This window comes from Leptinotarsa decemlineata, unplaced genomic scaffold, assembly GCF_025532065.1.
Source record: "Leptinotarsa decemlineata unplaced genomic scaffold, Ldec_3_MD MMD2_tig00003348_RagTag_RagTag, whole genome shotgun sequence".
Taxonomy (NCBI): Eukaryota; Metazoa; Arthropoda; class Insecta; order Coleoptera; family Chrysomelidae; genus Leptinotarsa; species Leptinotarsa decemlineata.
This window is the reverse complement of record NW_027412588.1, coordinates 1,029,046-1,048,537: the sequence shown is the minus strand read 5'-3', so window position 1 is coordinate 1,048,537 and position 19,492 is coordinate 1,029,046. Positions and strand designations below refer to the sequence as shown.

Below are 19,492 nucleotides of genomic sequence, written 5' to 3'. Positions count from 1 at the left end.
TTGATTTTCATTTTTGTGAGGACTTTTATTTTTTGTTTATGCTTTCAATATATTTTAACAAGCCACCATTAAATTTCAATAAAGTTTGTATTTGTACTCATTCAAAGTTTATCGTCAACAAATTTCTGAACATTCTCAACCCAAACCTGTATTTCACAACATCCTACAAACAAATGTCAGTATATAGCCAGGCACTGTACTGCTGCATAGCGGCGCAAGACTTTAATACTGTTTTCGACTATTTCACTCACTACTAATTTGATTCGATACATTCAATACATTCGAATGATTCAGATCATTCGAATGATTCCATTTTACATCTTGAGATATTTCGAGTGATTGCAATAATCGAATGACCGATTATTTTTAATTCGAATGATCCCATCACTGTGAAAAACATCACATATGCACGGTGTCACCAACAGGAGCTAACCGCACATTTGTGGTTTCAATCGTACTAAATATAATACATTGAATGTATTCAATTTAGGGCTGTATCCAATTTAGGGCTGTTTTCCCTTCCAATGACGTCAAGAACATGGCGACCAAAATTTTTAAATCTCAACTCACCTTATAGATAACCCTGCTTCTCTCCCCTTCTCGTTAAAACGACGAATTGCTGTCATTTCTTTTCATATTCCCGGTTGACCGGCAGAGTTATTCTAAAATTACACTTTTCAAAGAAATTATTTTGGCGATATTGTGCTGAATCTACAATTAATTTTTGGTTTGAATAGTGTCCAGAGTTCTTTAATAAATTTTGGGTAAGATGACATATTTTAGTTTGGGTATTATGTGATATTTCCTTTCAATATAAAAGCACGTGTTACATAGCTTTTTGTTGTATATCAAGGTATTGTATCTATCACCAAAGTAATCGGTTTTCGATTTACTTAGGACTCTAAAATGTATATTTTCTGTACCTGTTACTCAAATCAAATCTAAACCGAGGAAGAAAGCTTAAGGGGGATATATTTTTGAGACTAAATTACAGTTAATATCAAACCAAGAATTTTCAGGATTTTCGGAAAAATTATTAACCAATTATGAGTCACGTTTCCATGTACCAGTCTGTTCAATTGGCTCACCAAATATATTGAAACTTCCTATGTTTTTTACCACTTTTATTTGTAACTAACGTTACTGCAGTTTCGTCCTATAAGGACATTTTCAAACTTATACAGTAAACTAACAATGGTTTATTACATTAGCTCTTATATACCACCCCTGTAGATACTAATAGAGGTACTTGGCTTGATTGAGAACCTGAATTTGCAGTTTACAATCCGGATGTGCCAATTTAAAAACTGGTGAGTAAACTAAATCGATTTGATCATTTAACAGGTTGCACCCGCAATGTTTATGCTTGTGAATTTCCAATGATTCTAAATAATTGAGTTTGTAATCCTTCTGTATCGTTTAGATTCGGAAACTTGTGGTTGCATTCCAAGGAATGGTTTGAAAACGTCGAATCATTTTTTTCTAGTCTGAAAGACCTTTCATGTTCAGCATACCGTTTTTAGACATTTCGGCCACATTGTTCCACATAAACACTATTACACTCCGAACACTTAAGCTTATAAACTCCAGATTTCTCCAACTTGTCCACTTTATCTTTAGCATTGAAAAGGAAATGAGATAACCTGGCATGTGGTCTGAATGCCACTTCTACATTGTTTTTTCTGAAGAAACACGCAATTATCTCTGTTCTTTTTCCAAAATATGTTAGTGTTGCCCATTTCTTGATTTCTGGTTGTTTGACTTGAGGGTATATTAATCTGTAAGTTAATTTCCGGCTTTGTTTCCTGACTAACTTCTGCATAGTATCTGCCTTGAAACCATTATGACCTATCTGTTGTAATTATATCAATTTTCTTAGCTATATTGTTAGCAGACAAAGGCAGTGCAACATTGAACTGTAGGCTGCTAATTTATGACTGTCTGGATGGAAAGAATCGCTTGGGATGGTGATGTATAACTAGGTTTTCTGAAAACATTGAACTCAAATTTATTCTGATTGTGTGTAATGGTCAGGTCTAAGAAATTTATTTGTTATCTAGGTCTAAGAAATTTATCTGTTTCTTAGACCTGACTATTACACACAATCAGAATAAATTTGAGTTCATTGTTTTCAGAAAACCTAGCTATACAGACATCACCATCCCAAGTGATTATTTCCACCCAGACAGTCATAAATTAGCAGCCTACAATTCAGTGTTGCACAGATCATTCTCACTGCCTTTGTCTGCTAACAATCTAGCTAGGGATGTTGATATAATTACACAGATAGGTCATAATAATGATTTCAACACAGATACTATCCAGAAGTTAGTCAGGAAACAAAGCCAGAAATTCACTTACAGATTAATATACCCTCAGGTCAAACAACCAGAAATCAAGAAATGGGTAACGCTAACATATTTTGGAAAAAGAACTGAGATAATTTCGGGTTTCTTCAGAGAAAAGGTGAACAAGTTGGAGAAATCTGGAGTTTATAAGCTTGAGTGTCCGGAGTGTAATAGTGTTTATGTGGGACAATGTGGCCGAAATTTCCAAAAACGGTATGTTGAATATGAAAGGTCCCTCGGACTAGGAAAAAATGATTCGGCGTTTTCAAACCATTCCTTGGCATGCACCCACAAGTTTCCAAATCTAAACGATACGGAAATTTTGCACTATGCAAGGAAGGGTTATAAACTCAATTATGTAGAATCTTTGGAAATTCACAAGCATAAACATTGGGGGTGCAACCTGTTGAATGATCAAATCGATTTAGTTTACTCACCGATTTTCAAATTGGCAGATCCGCATTGTGACTGTGAATTCAGGTTCTCAATGAAGCCAAGTACCTCTATTAGGACCTACAGGGGTGGTATATAATGGCTAATGTAATGAATCATTGTTAGTTTATTGTGTAAGTTTGAAAATGTCCGTATAGGACGAAACTGCAGTAACGTTAGTTACAAATAAAAGTGGTAAAAAACATAGAAAGTTTTTCTCTTTTTTTCATTATGATTTCCTACCACATAGTAACGGCTACATCCATCAATTTAGTAATATCTTTGGTTATCGAAGAAGAAAAATTCCTTTATAGTCAACATAGAGATAATGCTATGAATTTTCAAAATGATTTTAAACCTTTGCAAAGAATTACACCAACAAATTAAAAAAAAAACTTCATAGACGGTTATACTCCCAACAAATATGTCACCTACACCAGTTTATGTCTTGACTTCTAAATAATTTTACAAGACCAAATTTTCAAAATAAATACCAACAGCAACAATTTCAAAGCCCATTTAACAAACCATCTTTTCCAAATAATTTCTGTAGACCACACAAACAAGGACATATATTGCTTCAAAATTCCCAAAAAACATTCACACTCACAAATATCAATCCCACTCAAAGACACCCATATTTCCAAAACAGACAATATCAAATAAGTCGTAACCATCCACATACAAGTCGATATAAATCTGAACTTATGAATACTTAATAATAATACTTTATTTCCGTGTAGACAATATACATTGTATAGGAATAGTCAATAAAAGAAATAAAAATAAAGATAAAAACAGAGTATAAGAAACATACAAGTTGAAACAACACCTTAAAACTAAAATAATACCCTACTTATCTAATCTAAAAAATTCATTCAATGAATAAAAACATTGTTCAATTAGAAAACTCTTTAAATTTCTCTTAAACATCACATAATTATGTTCTTCCCTTAAATGATCGGGCAGTTTGTCGAATATTTTTATTCCAATGTATTCTGGTGCAAATGAAGTTATTCTTAGTCTTGCATATGGCACATGAAATCTATTTTTTGTTCTAGTGTCATAGTGATGAACATTTTTATTCATTTTGAAATGTGTTTTGTTTTTGAATATGTAGCTGCATATTTCAAATACATAAATATATAACATTCTGTAACACTTGAATGCCATCTTAAAAGATTACCCTGACTGAATTGTTTATTCAAGATGTAAATCAGTATGAAAATGTTTACAAAAATAAAAAGAATATCCAGTTAACTCATTCTGATTATCCTCAAAATGAACTTGAATTCAATTATGACAACAATCAAAATAATGATCATGTCAATATAAAATTAACAATTCGTATTGTTCATATGATATGTCTGAAGCATGACATTAATTCACAGATGGAGCTGAGCATTCATAAGCTCATTACAATGCTCAATCTTATGACACTGATTTTTAGAAAGTCAACACTTCGAACATAAATTCAAATGTAAATGTTAACGATATTCAACGAACTTTACCACACATCATTGTTCCAGAATCGAAGGCCAGAAATTGAGTGCCAGAATTCTTATGGACCCTGAATTTATAAATTTTTCGGAAATAATCTTCTTTAAGAAGGTATATTGCATTTGTAGAAGTACCCAAAATTCCATGGCATATGTAAAATCCTGGCCTATCGCCTCTAAAACTTGGAAATGCTTAGAACAAAATCACATAATCAAATGAAATCAATTTATTCATTACAAAAAAATACATAAATATTAAATCAACAAAGATCAAAGACAGATGCGTCTTTATCGGACTAGTCAGAAAAATGGGAAGTAAATATGCATTTTAGATACTTAACATTAAAATAAGTGAAATTAAAGTTATAATTAAAATTAGTGAGTCAAAATTTTGAGAATTAATAGTAGTAAGTCAAGAGTTTGAAAACTGATATTAAAAAACGAAATACATTTCAAAAGTTGAGAAACAAAAATACATTTTTAAAAGTTGAGAAACTTTTCTATACTATAAAATATTTGTTCTGTCAAAAAACGTTTGAGTTTAATGCTAAATGACATATTATACATATAACAGATATCTCGTTAAAGCTCACAGATATATTTGAATCATATATATACAAATGGATGTTTGTTGGTTGTTGGTAAGTGATAAACTTCTACATTGCTCAACCAATCGTGATGAAACTTAACATCTATAAGTAATTTTTCATAGAGAAGGTTTTTAGGCTATCAATTTTTCTGTAACTCGCCACTAGATGGCGCTGTAGAACAATTTTTCAAAGCACTGTTCTGTAACGCTGCGCACGCCTAAGTTCGTTGATTCTGATTCTGTCAAAACATTGGAACAACAGCGATACAGCAACATAGTACTAGTTTATTATATGATTTAATTCCTATGTAGTCAGGCAAGTTCTTTCAGATTTGTAATCGTGAGTAACTCTGGTGTAGACTTCCTTTCATTTGTGTGTCATGTGAGTGTACTCATGTTTTTCAACCTGTTTTCATTTTCTTTAATATCGATTTGAAATATGTATAAGCTGAGCAAAGTTTTTATTTGCGATCTTTTAAAGAGGTCTTTACATGTTGATAATAATATTTTTTTTCTATTTGCCATTCAATTTAAAATACAAAATGATCTTAGTTAACGACTAAGCATAGTGGATGGACATTGAACATAGTTCCTAATATTTTTTTCTGTGCTTTGAATGCCTTATCAGCATGTGGTGTCATTCAAACAAATTTTTGACCTCCATCTATCGAAAAATAATAATAATAATAATAATATTTATTTTGAGTCGCTAAGAAAATTTACATTTTATGGACCAGTCAGTTAATAAAATACAAACTACACACAATAATACAAACTACAATTAAATATAACAATTTCAAGTTACAAGAAAATACATTTATCAGTTGCTATTTTAGTAAAATCGTCAATACTATAAAGACAATGCTCAGTCAGTATGTTTTTCAATTTGTACTTAAATATTTTAAACGATAAGTTGCGAAAATGGATGGGTAGGGCATTGAAAAGGTAAGTGTCCACTTTTTGCGTCTTTTGCAACCTCAATTGTGGTTTTATCAGATTGTTCTTTGACCTGGTGTCATGGGCGTGAACATCAGAATGAGCTGAATACTCATTAATATGTTTCCTGACATATAGTAATTTTTCATATACAATGACAGCATATAAAGTCATGATCTTCAGAGCTGGGAATATTACTTTACAGCTCGAGTCCCAATTTGCTTTGACAATTTTTCGTACAGCAGATTTTTGTAAGATAAATACTCTCATTAAATGTGATTGAGCTGAGTTTCCCCAGGCTAATATACCATAGCGAAGAAGAGAATGAAACAGAGAAAAGTAGGTGGTAAGAGCAGCATCTTGATTGACTACTTCTCGAATTTTTTTTATTGCAAATACACATTTAGCAAGTTTGTTACAGAGAGTACAAATGTGTTCAGACCAGTTTAAGTGACTATCGATTAGAATACCAAGAAATTTGGTGGAAGTATAATTACAGCTGTTGTTTAAGGCTCTCGAATCAAAATTAAGAGTTACAGTTTTTGTTTCATTCAGTAAGAGATCATTCGCAGAGAACCATGTTTTGGCTTGATTCATAATTGCCTCAAGGGCAATTTCGGGATCCTCCCGTCTATCAATTCTAGCACTGATTGTAGTATCGTCAGCAAAGAGAACTGTTGCTGTATTATGGTAGGTAATAGAAGACGTCATATCGTTGATATAAATTAGGAAGAGTAATGGTCCCAAAACTGATCCTTGAGGCACGCCCCTTATTATTTCAAGGGGATTACTTCTTACATTATTACATTCAACAGTCTGAGTTCTGTTGCATAAGTAAGAGGAGAATAGGTCAAGCGTGTTTCCCCGAATACCATAATAATTGAGTTTACTCAATAAAGTTGAGTGATCTACATGTAGGTCAATACAAGGTAAATTTAAAATGCTTATAAAATCTATTGAAACTATCACCCCAAAACATTCAGATGACCTTTCTGAAATTTCCAGCATTTATACTAGAACATAAAATTAAAAACCAATCGAATCAATTGAATGACTTCAAGATTGATAATTGAAGCCATAAGTAGTAACTTACACCAAGGTGATGCTGAAAGATATGATAATGCAATAAATATTGTGATTGTACAAATAATTTGTTTTTAAATCTATCAACACTTTTGATGAAAGCAATAAGACTCGAACTTTAAATCTAGATGCTCTAAAGGATAGGATTTCTGTAATAGAAAATGATTTGAAGAAAATACAACTGAAAGGTTCTTTTCAATACATATCTCAATTCACCTAGTAATTTTTGTATTTCAAACAATATCTAAATGTTTTTTAAAATAGAAATGACATTTTCCAAATTCAATATTGATCATAATTCGATGGCCGAACCAAATGAGCTATTTAAAGGGATCAAATCGATAAATAAGCATTTAGTGAAGAATAAATTACTTTGAAACAAAAACAGAAAATATTCTCATTAAAAAAATAATGTAAAGTAAAAGTTTTAGTAAAACAAATCAAGTAAAATTCATAATTGAAGTACTCATGGTGTAAAAGGAAAATTACAACAAATGGTAAGACCTCGTTAGTCCTTAGCCCTTAGCTCGCACAACTTTCGACTTTTGAGAGTTGTCGTTCGTACGGGGGCAACAGCTGGTTAACGGAAATGCAGATTTTTTTTTTAACAACTATTATTCTTCTGTTCTTTAAAAAAAACCATTTTCCTGTTGTTCTCCAATTTCATGAAATCTTTATCAATGAAGTCACCAATGTGACAAATTGTTATTCTGTTTATGGAGTCAAAGAAGTTTCAGAGTTTATTTTGGTATTGAGACCTACACATGTAAGTAGTAATACAGAGCAGGCTGAATATTTCTATATAATCAGAAAGTTCTGAAGTGATATTAAAGTCAAAAACGTAGAAAGTTCAAATGCCACTTATTTGAATGGGAATTCAATTTCTTCTCTGCTGTGCAATAATAATAATAATTGTAATTTATTGAACAAAATTACAATTTTGCTCATCTGGCTATTGACCGAAGTGCTTCCGCTCATGTAACAAAATTGCTTTGAAATAACACCTTATTTTACAATGTCAAAAAAAATATTATATGGATATAAAAATGAACAAACAAAACAATTTCATTGATAAAGTTGTGTTAATTTTTCTAACAGTGTTTCTTTTGGGTGTCTATGTCGTACTCTTGCATGGGGGTTTCTTGATATTCGTTTTGTCAACATTTAGGCATGACCGCTTTTTGTTAATCCATTCAAATACATTAGTGTACGCTACTTCGACTTTCTTATGGCACTTGAAATATATGTTACAATTAGATAAGTATCATCCACATAAGCTACCAATTCAGTTCCATGTTCTTTCATGGATTTCAGTTAATCCTTTACATAAATTAAAAACAAGGTACGTCCCAAAATTGAGCATTGTGGGACGCCAATATCAATGGGCCTCGATTCTGAAACGAAATTGTTACATTTAACCTGTTGATATGTGGCACTTAACATATGAGGTAGATCACTTTAGTTTAATACCTCTAATACCATATCTTTCTAATTTATATAGGAGAATGTTGTTATTTACAGAATTAAACACCTTACAAAAGTCTATAAACAGCACTAGCGCTGTGAGTTTTTTGTCGAGAACTTTTGAGATTTCATTAATGAACTCTCATAAGGCAGTGTCAGTGCTTCTATTTTTTTGTGAATCCATATTGACAATCGGACAATCTATTATTAGTATTTAAGCTCAGTAATCTGTCATTGGCAACTGCTTCAAAAACCTTCCCAATACTTGAACATAATCTATAATTCTCTATATTTTCTTCATTACCCTTCTTTATGCAAAGGAATAACATGCGCGATCTTGAGTTTTGAGGGAAATATGCCTTGTTAAATCGATAGATTCATTAGGTATGTTAGAGTTGTAAGTATTATTTCGCAAGCTTGCCTAAGTAAGGCATTAGAGATCTCGTCACTTCCTTAGGACTTCAAGACATTCCACAGTTGCAAAAAGAAGAGTTTTGCGAAATTTTTATGTTTGGTTGAATATATTTGGTAATTAATATACTTAGGCAGTTCAGACATAGTATTTATTGCCATAGATCCCAATTTCCCCCAGCTTCATGGAAATTAATTTATTCATGATAACTTTTTTAAATTGCATTATTGAATTGTCCCCATCAACAGACGTGTTATACAATGTTTGTTTTTGTTTTTTAAATTCCACTAGTTGTATATTTGATAATTTTATCATTTGGATATTTAACATTATTTGAAAATTCTGATTTCATCAACACATTCAACAATACTTGATTCTAGGAGCAGATATAGGAATTTATTGAAGAGGGGGCACTTCAAATGAACTTTTCACTATCAGTAAATGAAAATTAAGATATAACATCATAACCAGCATCTTTCTTCACAGGACACTCGTAATTTAAATGTAATGATTAGTGATTGACAATATTATTTTGAATCAGTGACAGTTCTTTTATTCAAATAAGTTAAAAGGACTCGTGTAGCAATCCGGTTATCGGTTGCAGTTTGGTAATGGGCAGGAATGTAGGACTAGCTTGAGTCTCATAATTGAACATTTTCTGCGTCCAAGGGGGGAGCGCCTCTTGGCTGGAACAGCCACTGCCTGATTGTGAGCTTTTCACATAAAATTGAATTAAATAATAGAACAATTTATTCAGGCCACTCTCGACTGACCTACACTGTAGGTTAATGGACTGACACCTATTAGAAAACAAATATTCCCCTGGCTAATACCAGGAAGGGTGTTGGATTATATCCAACAGGTGGCAGTGCAGGAATCTTCACAGAAGTATTTCCTGCATATGCTGTTGGCGATACAACTGCTGGAATCGATTTTCAATTATAGGAATCGGGCTCACTTGCAGACCTGTTTCGGGATATTTGGTTTCTCGTACAAGGTAGTGACCATTAATAACCTAAAGTTGATGATATTCCATAATTTAAAATCGAATTCCTTTCAGAGTATCATTCCTTTAACCAAGCTGAAGCGAACAACAAACAACAAATTTGTCATCGCTCCATTTGGTAAACAAGGTACTAACCAACTGCATATCCGAAATACGCTTAATTCCTCTTATCAGAAACAAAACTTCACATATATTCAGTGGGCATACTTAAAAACTGGCTGTAAATCAAATTAACTAAAAGAACAATTTGTTCAGGCTAATCTGGACTTACCTACACTGTAGGTTAATTGACACCTGTCAGAAAACAACTATTTCCCTGGCTAATATCACGAAGGGAGTTGGATTATATCCGATAGGTGTCAGTGCAGAAATCTTCACAAAAGTATTTTCTGCATATGCTGGTTGTGATACAACTGCTGGAATCGATTTTCAATTATAGGAACGGACACACTTGCAGACCGGTTTCGGGCTATTTGGCCTCTTGTCAGTGCAAGGTAGTTGTCATCATCAACCTAAAGTTGATGAGTATCATTCCTCTAACCAAGCTGAAGCGAACGACAAAAAACAAATTGGAATTGGGTGAATTTTGGATATGCGGTTGGTTAGTACCTTGTTTACCAGATAGAGCGATGACAAATTTATTGTTTGTTGTTCGCTTCAGAGAGAGAGAAAAGAGGATTAACGGCTCCAATTATATGTCAAGAAATTTGTTTCTGAGCGTGTAAAGTTAAATGCATTTAATGCACAGTTTTTGGAGTACTATATACTATAGAAATCCTTATTGTCAACTTGATTTCTTTGCCGGTTTTTTTCTATGTTTTAAGATTTTCTTTTCGAGTACAATAAAGACCATTTTCATGACTGGGTGAGAGAAAAATTACTGGGAAAGGCAACTAATTTACATCTTTTTATGTACTGTAATTCTTTCCAAATGTACAAATTGAATTTTCGTACAGTATTTCTAAACGTTATCATGTGCCGAACTACTATCTTTACCTTTGTGTCTTCACCACCATACTATTTGTATTCCTACACCAAAAATCATAACAAAACTTGGCAATGATTGATGATCATTGAAAAACTTACTTCCCCTCATGTCAGTAACTATTCACATATTACTGTTTGTGTAGGCACTACTAAACATATAAGAGAAGTTTCCATTAACTCATTCTTTCTTTACAGTTTGAAAAATGGATGATGATTGGGATGATGGTGATGTAATCTCTCCAGCCTCAGCGGTAATAATTCATTTACACTATCTCATATCATTTTTACATTTGCTTTTTTTAGAATGTGGGATTTGCTGCAGAGGGAGGAAAAAAGTTTACTGCTGGTAGAGGATTTAAGGCTGTGAATTCTAATGTGGACGATTGGAAATCGAATAATTTTGGCGGAAACATTGGAGGTTTTTCAGACAAATGGGGTGACTCTGAATCTAAGAATACTGGCGGAAATAATCGTGGCAGTCGTGGCAGAAGAGGTGGTGGTCGTGGTGGGGGTAAGCAATGAAAATTTAAATTTGTACTGGTGGTGCACTGTTTAGAACCTTCGGTGTACTAATGAATATTACTGGAGTTCTATCCCAACACCAAACCGTTATTTTTAATACCTTGGCACGCGTTTCAATCACTAAGTGATCCTGGGAAACACCACTTACTGCTGGGTATGCCTTGAAAGTTTATCATCTTTTCAAACATAGCAAGATCTATTTGATAAAAAAATCTCGAATCCATCGCAGCAAGTGGTCAGTAACACAAAAATGCTGTAATAGTGGTCTTTCATGTGGGACTCTTGTCAAATGCTTTTTCAAAGTCAGTGTAGATAACATCGACAGGAGAAATCATGTCAAGTTCTCAAGACCAATGGTTGACACCGTGTAGCAAATTTGAAATAGTGGATCGACCACGGATAAATATATAGCAGGAACAAAACTGATGAAGTTGAAATATTTCTAGACTATCATCAAAGCCAAAAATGTAATGCATAACAGAGCATTGGCTCTTAGAATCCGAAATGGAGGGTATACAAATTCAAGGATACAAATTGAAATCAGCATTTTCCTGGAAATTAATGCAGCATGGAGAAGTCAGTATCTACACAACATACAATATAGATGCGGAGAGTGTAGACAGTGTTGTCAGAAAAAGTATTGAAGGTCATTTGGAATGTGGAAGTGTAGTAATTAGGAAAATGAAAATTGTAATTGTATGTGTTTACAGAGCTGGCTTAGGATCATTTGATATTTTCTTTGAGAACATGGAAGAAATAATCGATTTAGTTCATGAAAAATTCACTACATTTAAGGTTATACTATATAGGTTATATATAGTTCAAGATGGCCGACAATGTAAAAGTCGATAAAGAACTCGTTAATAAAAAGCCCACAAAAACGTTTGAATGCTGCAAAACTAAACCAGTGCAAGTCACAGTTTGTATCAAATGTGGCAAAACATATCACAGAAGTTGCGTTGATAGAAAAAAAAATTGAGTTCATTGATGAAGTCAGAATTGTCTGCTGTGCAGATGAAGTGAGTGGACACGTAAAAGGATACATATCAGTTCAAGAAAATCCAGTGAGTACTCAACAAAGTGATGCGGATACAATGAAATGGTGGAAAGAAGAAAATGTCTTACTTAGGCAAATTATAAGGGAGAAAGACGAAAAATATTCAATTATCTTTCAAAATAAATTATTATTGGAAGAAAAAGTGAAGGAGCTATCAGATGAACTTAGCAGCATAAAAACAGGTCTCAATAAAAACTACAAAGATGACGATCTGGAATTCCTCAGTGGCACAAACAGATGGTAGTGAACTTGTTTACAAACAAAACTCTCATGAAATGCAAGGTGAAGTGGAAGAACAGGACACTTGGGAAGATGAAAATTTTACTTTGGTAAAGTCAAGAAGACAAATGAAAAACAGAAACAGAAACCGGTCTCAATCTCCGACACATAAACCTGTCCGAAGAAATCTTATAATGTTACCAAAAAATAATCAGGATAATGGTAAAACCATTGCAGACTTGAAAAGGGCCATCAATCCAGGTGAATTATCAGTTGGAATAAGGCAACTGCAAATGGGGGAATATTAATAAAGTGCAGCAATGATGTATCGGTTCAAAGAATCCTGAAGGAATCCACAGCAAAGCTTGGTGACGATTATAAAATAAGAAAAACAAGGATGAAAAAATTCTTCAAAATTGTAGGAGTTGATGAGGCAGACTGCTCTGAAAAAGAATTGCTACTAAAAAAACTCATTAATCAAAATCATAGATTTGGAAATAATGACTTAATAAATATTACAAATATGATAAGCAAAGAGGATGGAAAAGTCACAGTTATAGTTGAAACACAAGAGGAAACCTGTGAAAAACTGGAATAGGTGTAAACTCAACATTGGATTCAACTCTTGCATAGTGTATGAAGTCAAATCCAATATACTAAGATGCTTCAGATGCTGTGGCTATGGCCATTCAGCCCAAGTTTGCAAAAAATAAGTTGGCTTGTCCAATTTGTGCTAAGGAACATAAAAAAAACGATTGTCAGGAACCAGAACAATACAACAGATGCATTAACTGTACAATGAAAAATGAAAAAAGGAACCTACATCTTAATGTTGATCATAGTGCTTGGAGCCATGAGCGTGAAGTCTACAAATATGAGGTCAACAAATGAAACGCAAGTAGAAATCTGCGGCAATAGCAACTACCGCAGAAAAATACGCACATAAACACTTCTGAAAACAGCTGCCAACAAAATCGCAATGAAGATGGATACCTCACCATACTCCATCAAAATATACAGTGTTTGAGGAACAAAACTGATGAAGTAGAAATATTTCTAGACTCTCTATCGTCAAAGCCAAACATTTTATGCATAACAGAGCATTGGCTCTTGGAATCTGAAATAGAGAGTATACAAATTGAGGGATACGAATTGAAATCGGCTTTTTCCCGGAAAATGATGTGTCATGGAGGAGTCAGTATCTACACAACAAACAATATGGATGTGGAGAGCGTAGAGAGTGTTGTCAGAAAAAGTATTGAAGGTCATTTGGAATGTGGAAGCGTAGTAATTAGGAAAATGAAAATTGTAATTGTATGTGTTTGCAGAACTGGCTTAGGATCATTTGATATTTTCATTGAGAACATGGAAGAAATAATTGATTTAGTTCATGAAAAATTCACTACATTTAAGGTTATACTATGTGGAGACTTTAATATCAACTTGCTTGAAGACAACGTACAAACTAAGGTATTTTTAGACTTACTCCTTACTCACAACATAACACAAACTATTTTTGAACCAACCAGAGTAACAAATATTTCATCTACTCTATTAGATAACATTTTTGTAAATTTTGATGACTATGAAAAAAGCATGGTCTTAAATACTGCATTATCTGATCACTATGGACAAATGATAACCCTTTTCACACACAAAATTAAAGCAAATGAAATAAAATGGATCAAAAAAAGAATATTCTCAAAAAATAAAATTATTCAGTTTAAACAGGATCTCGCTGAGGTTAATTAGGAAAGTGTAACACAGAGTACAGATGTAAATATAGCATACAACTGTTTTTTGAATATTTTCACTAGAATAATGAACCTGATCTTTGTGGAAAAAAAGTTGAATAAAACTAGGCCCAATTCATGGATAACAAGGGGTATAAAAAAGTCTTGCTCGAGAAAACGCTCATTATACAAAAAGAAGACACTAGGGCTGATAAGTACTCAGTATTTCAAAAAGTATATAATGAAAGCCGAAAATAAAACCAAAGCTATATGGTCATTAATCAAAAAAATAACAAAACCCAACTACCACAAAAACAATATCCTAGAAAGTTTTGCAAAAAAATATAAAGATTCACAAACCATAGTAAATCAAATCAATAAGTATTTTAGTGAAGCTTGCCCAGACCTAAATAAACCAGATAGCTCAGATTATACAAAAATAGAAGAATGTGAAGATGCTTTCTTCTTTGAACCTACCACTCCGCTTGAAATAATAGAATGTATTAGACAACTAAAAAATAAAAAATCTGTCGGTGAAGATCAGATTCCTATGTGTCTATTGAAAGAAACAGCAGAGATCATAGCCTATCCTTTGACTTATATTATAAATTTATGATTCTCACAAGCAATATTCCCACAAGTACTGAAAGTGGCATCTATTAAAGCTATATTTAAAAAAGGAAACAGAGATGAAGAAAGTAACTACAGGCCCATATCATTATTGCCAAATCCCAGTAAAGCTCATGAATAAACGTTTACTCAAGTTTTTAGATGATAATGTGTTGTTAGCAAAAGAACAAAATGGATTCTGTAAAGGTAAATCAACCATACAAGCAATATATCAAGCCATAGAAAAAATTTTACACCATTTGAACAAAGATGATTGTACTGTAACTTTGTGTATTGACCTGTCAAAAGCATTTGACAGTGTCAGCCATGAAATTTTATGCAACAAACTTGATAAATATGGAATCAAAGGCACATCTTTGGACTTGATCAAATCCTATTTTACAAACACAACCCTACATTTGATTGAAAATGACATCTCGGGGATAATTAAATCAGAATCAATTGTGATAAAAAAAGGTGTGCCACAGGGATCCATCCTAGGCCCATCCATTATTATATATATTGTACACAAATGAAATACCAAATGTAGTTAATGAAGATATTGTATTATATGCTGATGATATATCGGTCATCGTAAAAGAAAAGAACTCTCAGTTGGTCATGACAAAGATAACAAATGTGCTAGATGTATTGAACAATTTCCTCACAGCAAATGACTTACTACTTAATATTGACAAAACTCAAATAATTCATTTCGCAAATAGATCCTCGCCAGAGTTGAATACCTTTGAATATAATAATCAAAATATAAACATATGCAATCAGGTAAAATTTTTGGGACTCTTGATAGATAGGAGACTGGACTGGAAAAATCACATACACTACTTATCAAAAAATATTGCAAAATATTGCTATGCCTTGAGAATATTGTCGGAACATGTCTCAACTGAAGCTGCCCTCTCTGCATACCATGCTTATATTCAATCTAGAATAAAATATGGAATAATATTCTGGGGAAACTCTGTTGGTATCTCTAGGATACTCATACTACAAAAAAAATGTATTAGGAATATCTATAAGATGAAAAAAAACGATAGCTGCAGAGAAGCTTTTATTAGGCGCAAAATTTTAACTTTGATAAATCTCTATATATATGAAGCAGTAGTATTTGTAACAGAAAACAAATCAGAACTTTTCATTAACTGTGAAAAGGATCACTTATACAACACCAGAACAAAGAATGATCTTAGAAATGAGAAATGCAACTATACATACATACAGAGAAATGTCAAATATAGCGTTATAAACATTTACAATAAATTTCCACTCACTCTAAGAAATCTTCCAATTTCAACAATGAAATGTCGTTTGAAGAGCTATCTCGTAGAAAAACTTTATTATAGCTTGCAGGAATTCTTAAATGATAGTATGCTAACTATATGAATGTTATTTACATATGCCTGATTTTTGTATATATTGTTTTTTTTTTGTGACTTAAAACTACTCGTGAGATAATATTGATTATGAATGTAAAACTTTGATTTGTTATTTAGTTGTTATTTACTACTGACATGTTCTCCTCGGAGTTTATATATGTACATTATATGTAACTGGAGCAAATAAAGATCTATGACTATGTGGAAACTTTAATATCAACTTACTTGAAGACAACGTACAAACTAAGGTATTTTTAGACTTACTCATCACTCACAACATAACACAAAATATTTTTGAACCAACCAGAGTAACAAATATTTCATCTACTTATTCTATTAGATAATATTTTTGTAAATTTTGATGACTATGAAAAAAGCATGGTTTTAAATACTACATTATCTGATCACTATGGACAAATGATAACCCTTTTCACAAAGAAAAATGACAGCAAATGAAATGAAATGTATCAAAAAAAGAATATTCTCAAAAAATAAAATTATTCAGTTTAAACAGGATCTTGCTGGAGTTGATTGGGAAAGTGTAACACAGAGTACAGATGCAAATATAGCATACAGCTGTTTTTCGAATATTTTCAGTAGACTAATGAACATGATCTTTGTGGAAAAACAGTTTAATAAAACTAGGCCTAATTCATGGTTAACAAGGGGTATAAAAAAATGTTGCTCTAGAAAACGCTCATTATACAAAAAGAAGACACTAGGGCTGATAAGTACTCAGTATTTTAAAAAGTATTGTGCTGTTATCAGTAAAGTTATTGCAGCTGCTAAAAAAATGCCCAACACTGAATATATAATGAAAACCGAAAAAAAAACCAAAGCTACATGGTCATTAATCAAAAAAATAACAAAACCCAGCTACCACAAAAACAATATCCTAGAAAGTTTTGCAAAAAAATATAAAGATTCATAAACCATAGTAAATCAAATCAATAAGTATTTGAGTGAAGCTTGCCCTGACCTAAATAAACCAGATTACCCAGATTATACAAAAATAAAAGAATGTGATGATGCTTTTTTCTTTGAACTTTGGACACTCCGCTTGATTTTATAGAATTTAAATAATAATAATAAATGTCGTTTATTGGTGAATACCAAAAAGCACTCGGCCGAAGTCCTTCAGTCCGTGCACTATTTTTAAATATTTGCAGTGATTTTTTACATATGCTCACATAATAGATTTGAAGTACATTATATTTCTGAAAAGAAAATACATAAATTATGAGAGTGATTTGATGTTTTTCCAAATAGTTTTTTGCGGGTATTAGAATTTGGATGGTTGTCCTTCAACTCTTTTCCTACATAATGCCTGTAGGGTCTCCAAGTTAGTTTCATTTTTAGCAAAGCGGTTTCCTAGGTCTGATAGTCTCTCCTTTATAGGTTGATTTAATTGGGATATATATGTATATTAGGGTTACCTATTTTAAATAAAGATCTATCTATCTATCTATCTATCTATCTATCTATCTATCTATCTATCTATCTATCTATCTATCTATCTAGGTTTCACTTTTGTTGTTCTATAAAGCAGTGCATTTGAGGGATTGTGTAGTATGTTCTGAGGGTGGCGCATTTTGGTAATACTCCTTAGTGTGAATGTTTCAGCTGTTTGAAAATTTTTTAATGCAGGATTACGACAACTTGAATAAATTACATGTGCATATTCGAGAAGTGGACGACAGATCATTTTATATGTTTTAGTTGCAGTTTTGGTGTTGATTCCTCTTTTTATAAATGTCAGAATCCGAAAGTGTTTTCCTCTATTGATGTATTTCTTTTCAATCATTTTTGTATGGCCGTTCAAGTTGATTTTGTGGTCAATGTTAATTCCCAAGTATTTTACTGATTGCTTGCTTCTTACCATTTCGTTGTTGACTTTTATTGTTAGTAGTGTCTCTGAAGGGTGGTGATGAAAAATGATAAATTATAGAATCTATTGAACAACTTAAAAAATAAAAAATCTGTTGGTGAAGATCAGATTCTGATGTACCTATTGAAAGAAACAGCAGGTGTCATAGCCTATCATTTGACTTATTTTATAAATTTATGTTCTTCACAAGCAGTATTCCCAGAAGTATTGAAAGTGGCATCTGTTGAAGCTATATTTAAAAAAGGAAACACATATACAACACAAGAACAAAGAATGATCTTAGAAATGAGAAATGCAACTATACATACATACAGAGAAATGTCAAATATAGTGTTATAAACGTTTACAATAAATTTCCATTCTAAGAAATCTTTCAGTTTCAACAATGAAATGTCGTTTGGAGAACTACCTCGTAGAAAAATCTTATTATAGCATGCAGAAATTCTTAAATGATAGTATGCTAACTATATGAATGTTATTTATATATGCCTGATTTTATGTTTTTTTTTTGTCTTGAAACTACATGTGTGATAATGTTGATTATGTATATAAAGCTTTTATTTGTTATTTATTACTGACATGTTCCACACTTCTCGGAGTTTATATGCGTACATTATATGTATATGTAACCAGATCAAATGAAGATCTATCTATCTACCTGCCCTGTAGGCATATTGCCTTTGTTGTTTTAGTTGTTTATTTCAGAGCCAAACTTGCTCTGATAATGGGCTCATTCAGGCTAATTTAGTTTTTTATTATATATAAAATTATATTATAATTATATTATATATAAAATATAAAATGAATATATATTATAAAAGTAAATCATCTCCCAAGTATCCCACAAAATTTTCCGGTTTATATGTCAATTAACAACTGAGCAAGAGCAATTGAAAATGTGAGATCGCTCGCGATACATCTTGACGTCGCATCAGGCAAACGAGCTTCGAGCGGTGGCAACCGGGCCTCTAGTTGGAGATTATGAATCGCTGCTATGTCAATTCAATTTAATTTTATTCAAAGTAATGTATATATCAATTCTGGGTAACTGGCATTTTTGCGACAAAAGTTCTATAATAAATAAAGAGTACCTTGGGATTCCAAGACATAATTTCGGATTTTTCTCTATGACGTAAATAGATCTTCGCTCAATATTGTTTTTCAAGTTCCAGTTTTCAACTAGTATTCCAGACAAAGTAGAATTTGATGATGTATCAACAGAAGTCATGTTTGATGTACTCAAACTCTCACTGTCCTCGGGGAAACTTAGTTATAATTATTTCCAATACTTTCTGTATTAAATCTAAAGCA

General features: G+C 32.3%; 1 protein-coding gene across 1 annotated transcript in view; it reads left to right on the top strand.

Moving 5' to 3' along the window:
- The first annotated feature begins 607 nt into the window (after nt 1–607).
- Vasa (vasa RNA helicase) overlaps nt 608–19,492 on the top strand; it is a 59,995-nt gene continuing 41,110 nt past the window's right edge. Inside the window, exons 1-3 of the mRNA XM_074178084.1 lie at nt 608–764; nt 10,952–11,007; nt 11,060–11,267. Coding sequence (XP_074034185.1) covers nt 10,960–11,007; nt 11,060–11,267 — 256 coding nt within the window. The 5' untranslated portion in view covers nt 608–764; nt 10,952–10,959. The remainder of the gene's footprint in view (nt 765–10,951; nt 11,008–11,059; nt 11,268–19,492) is intronic.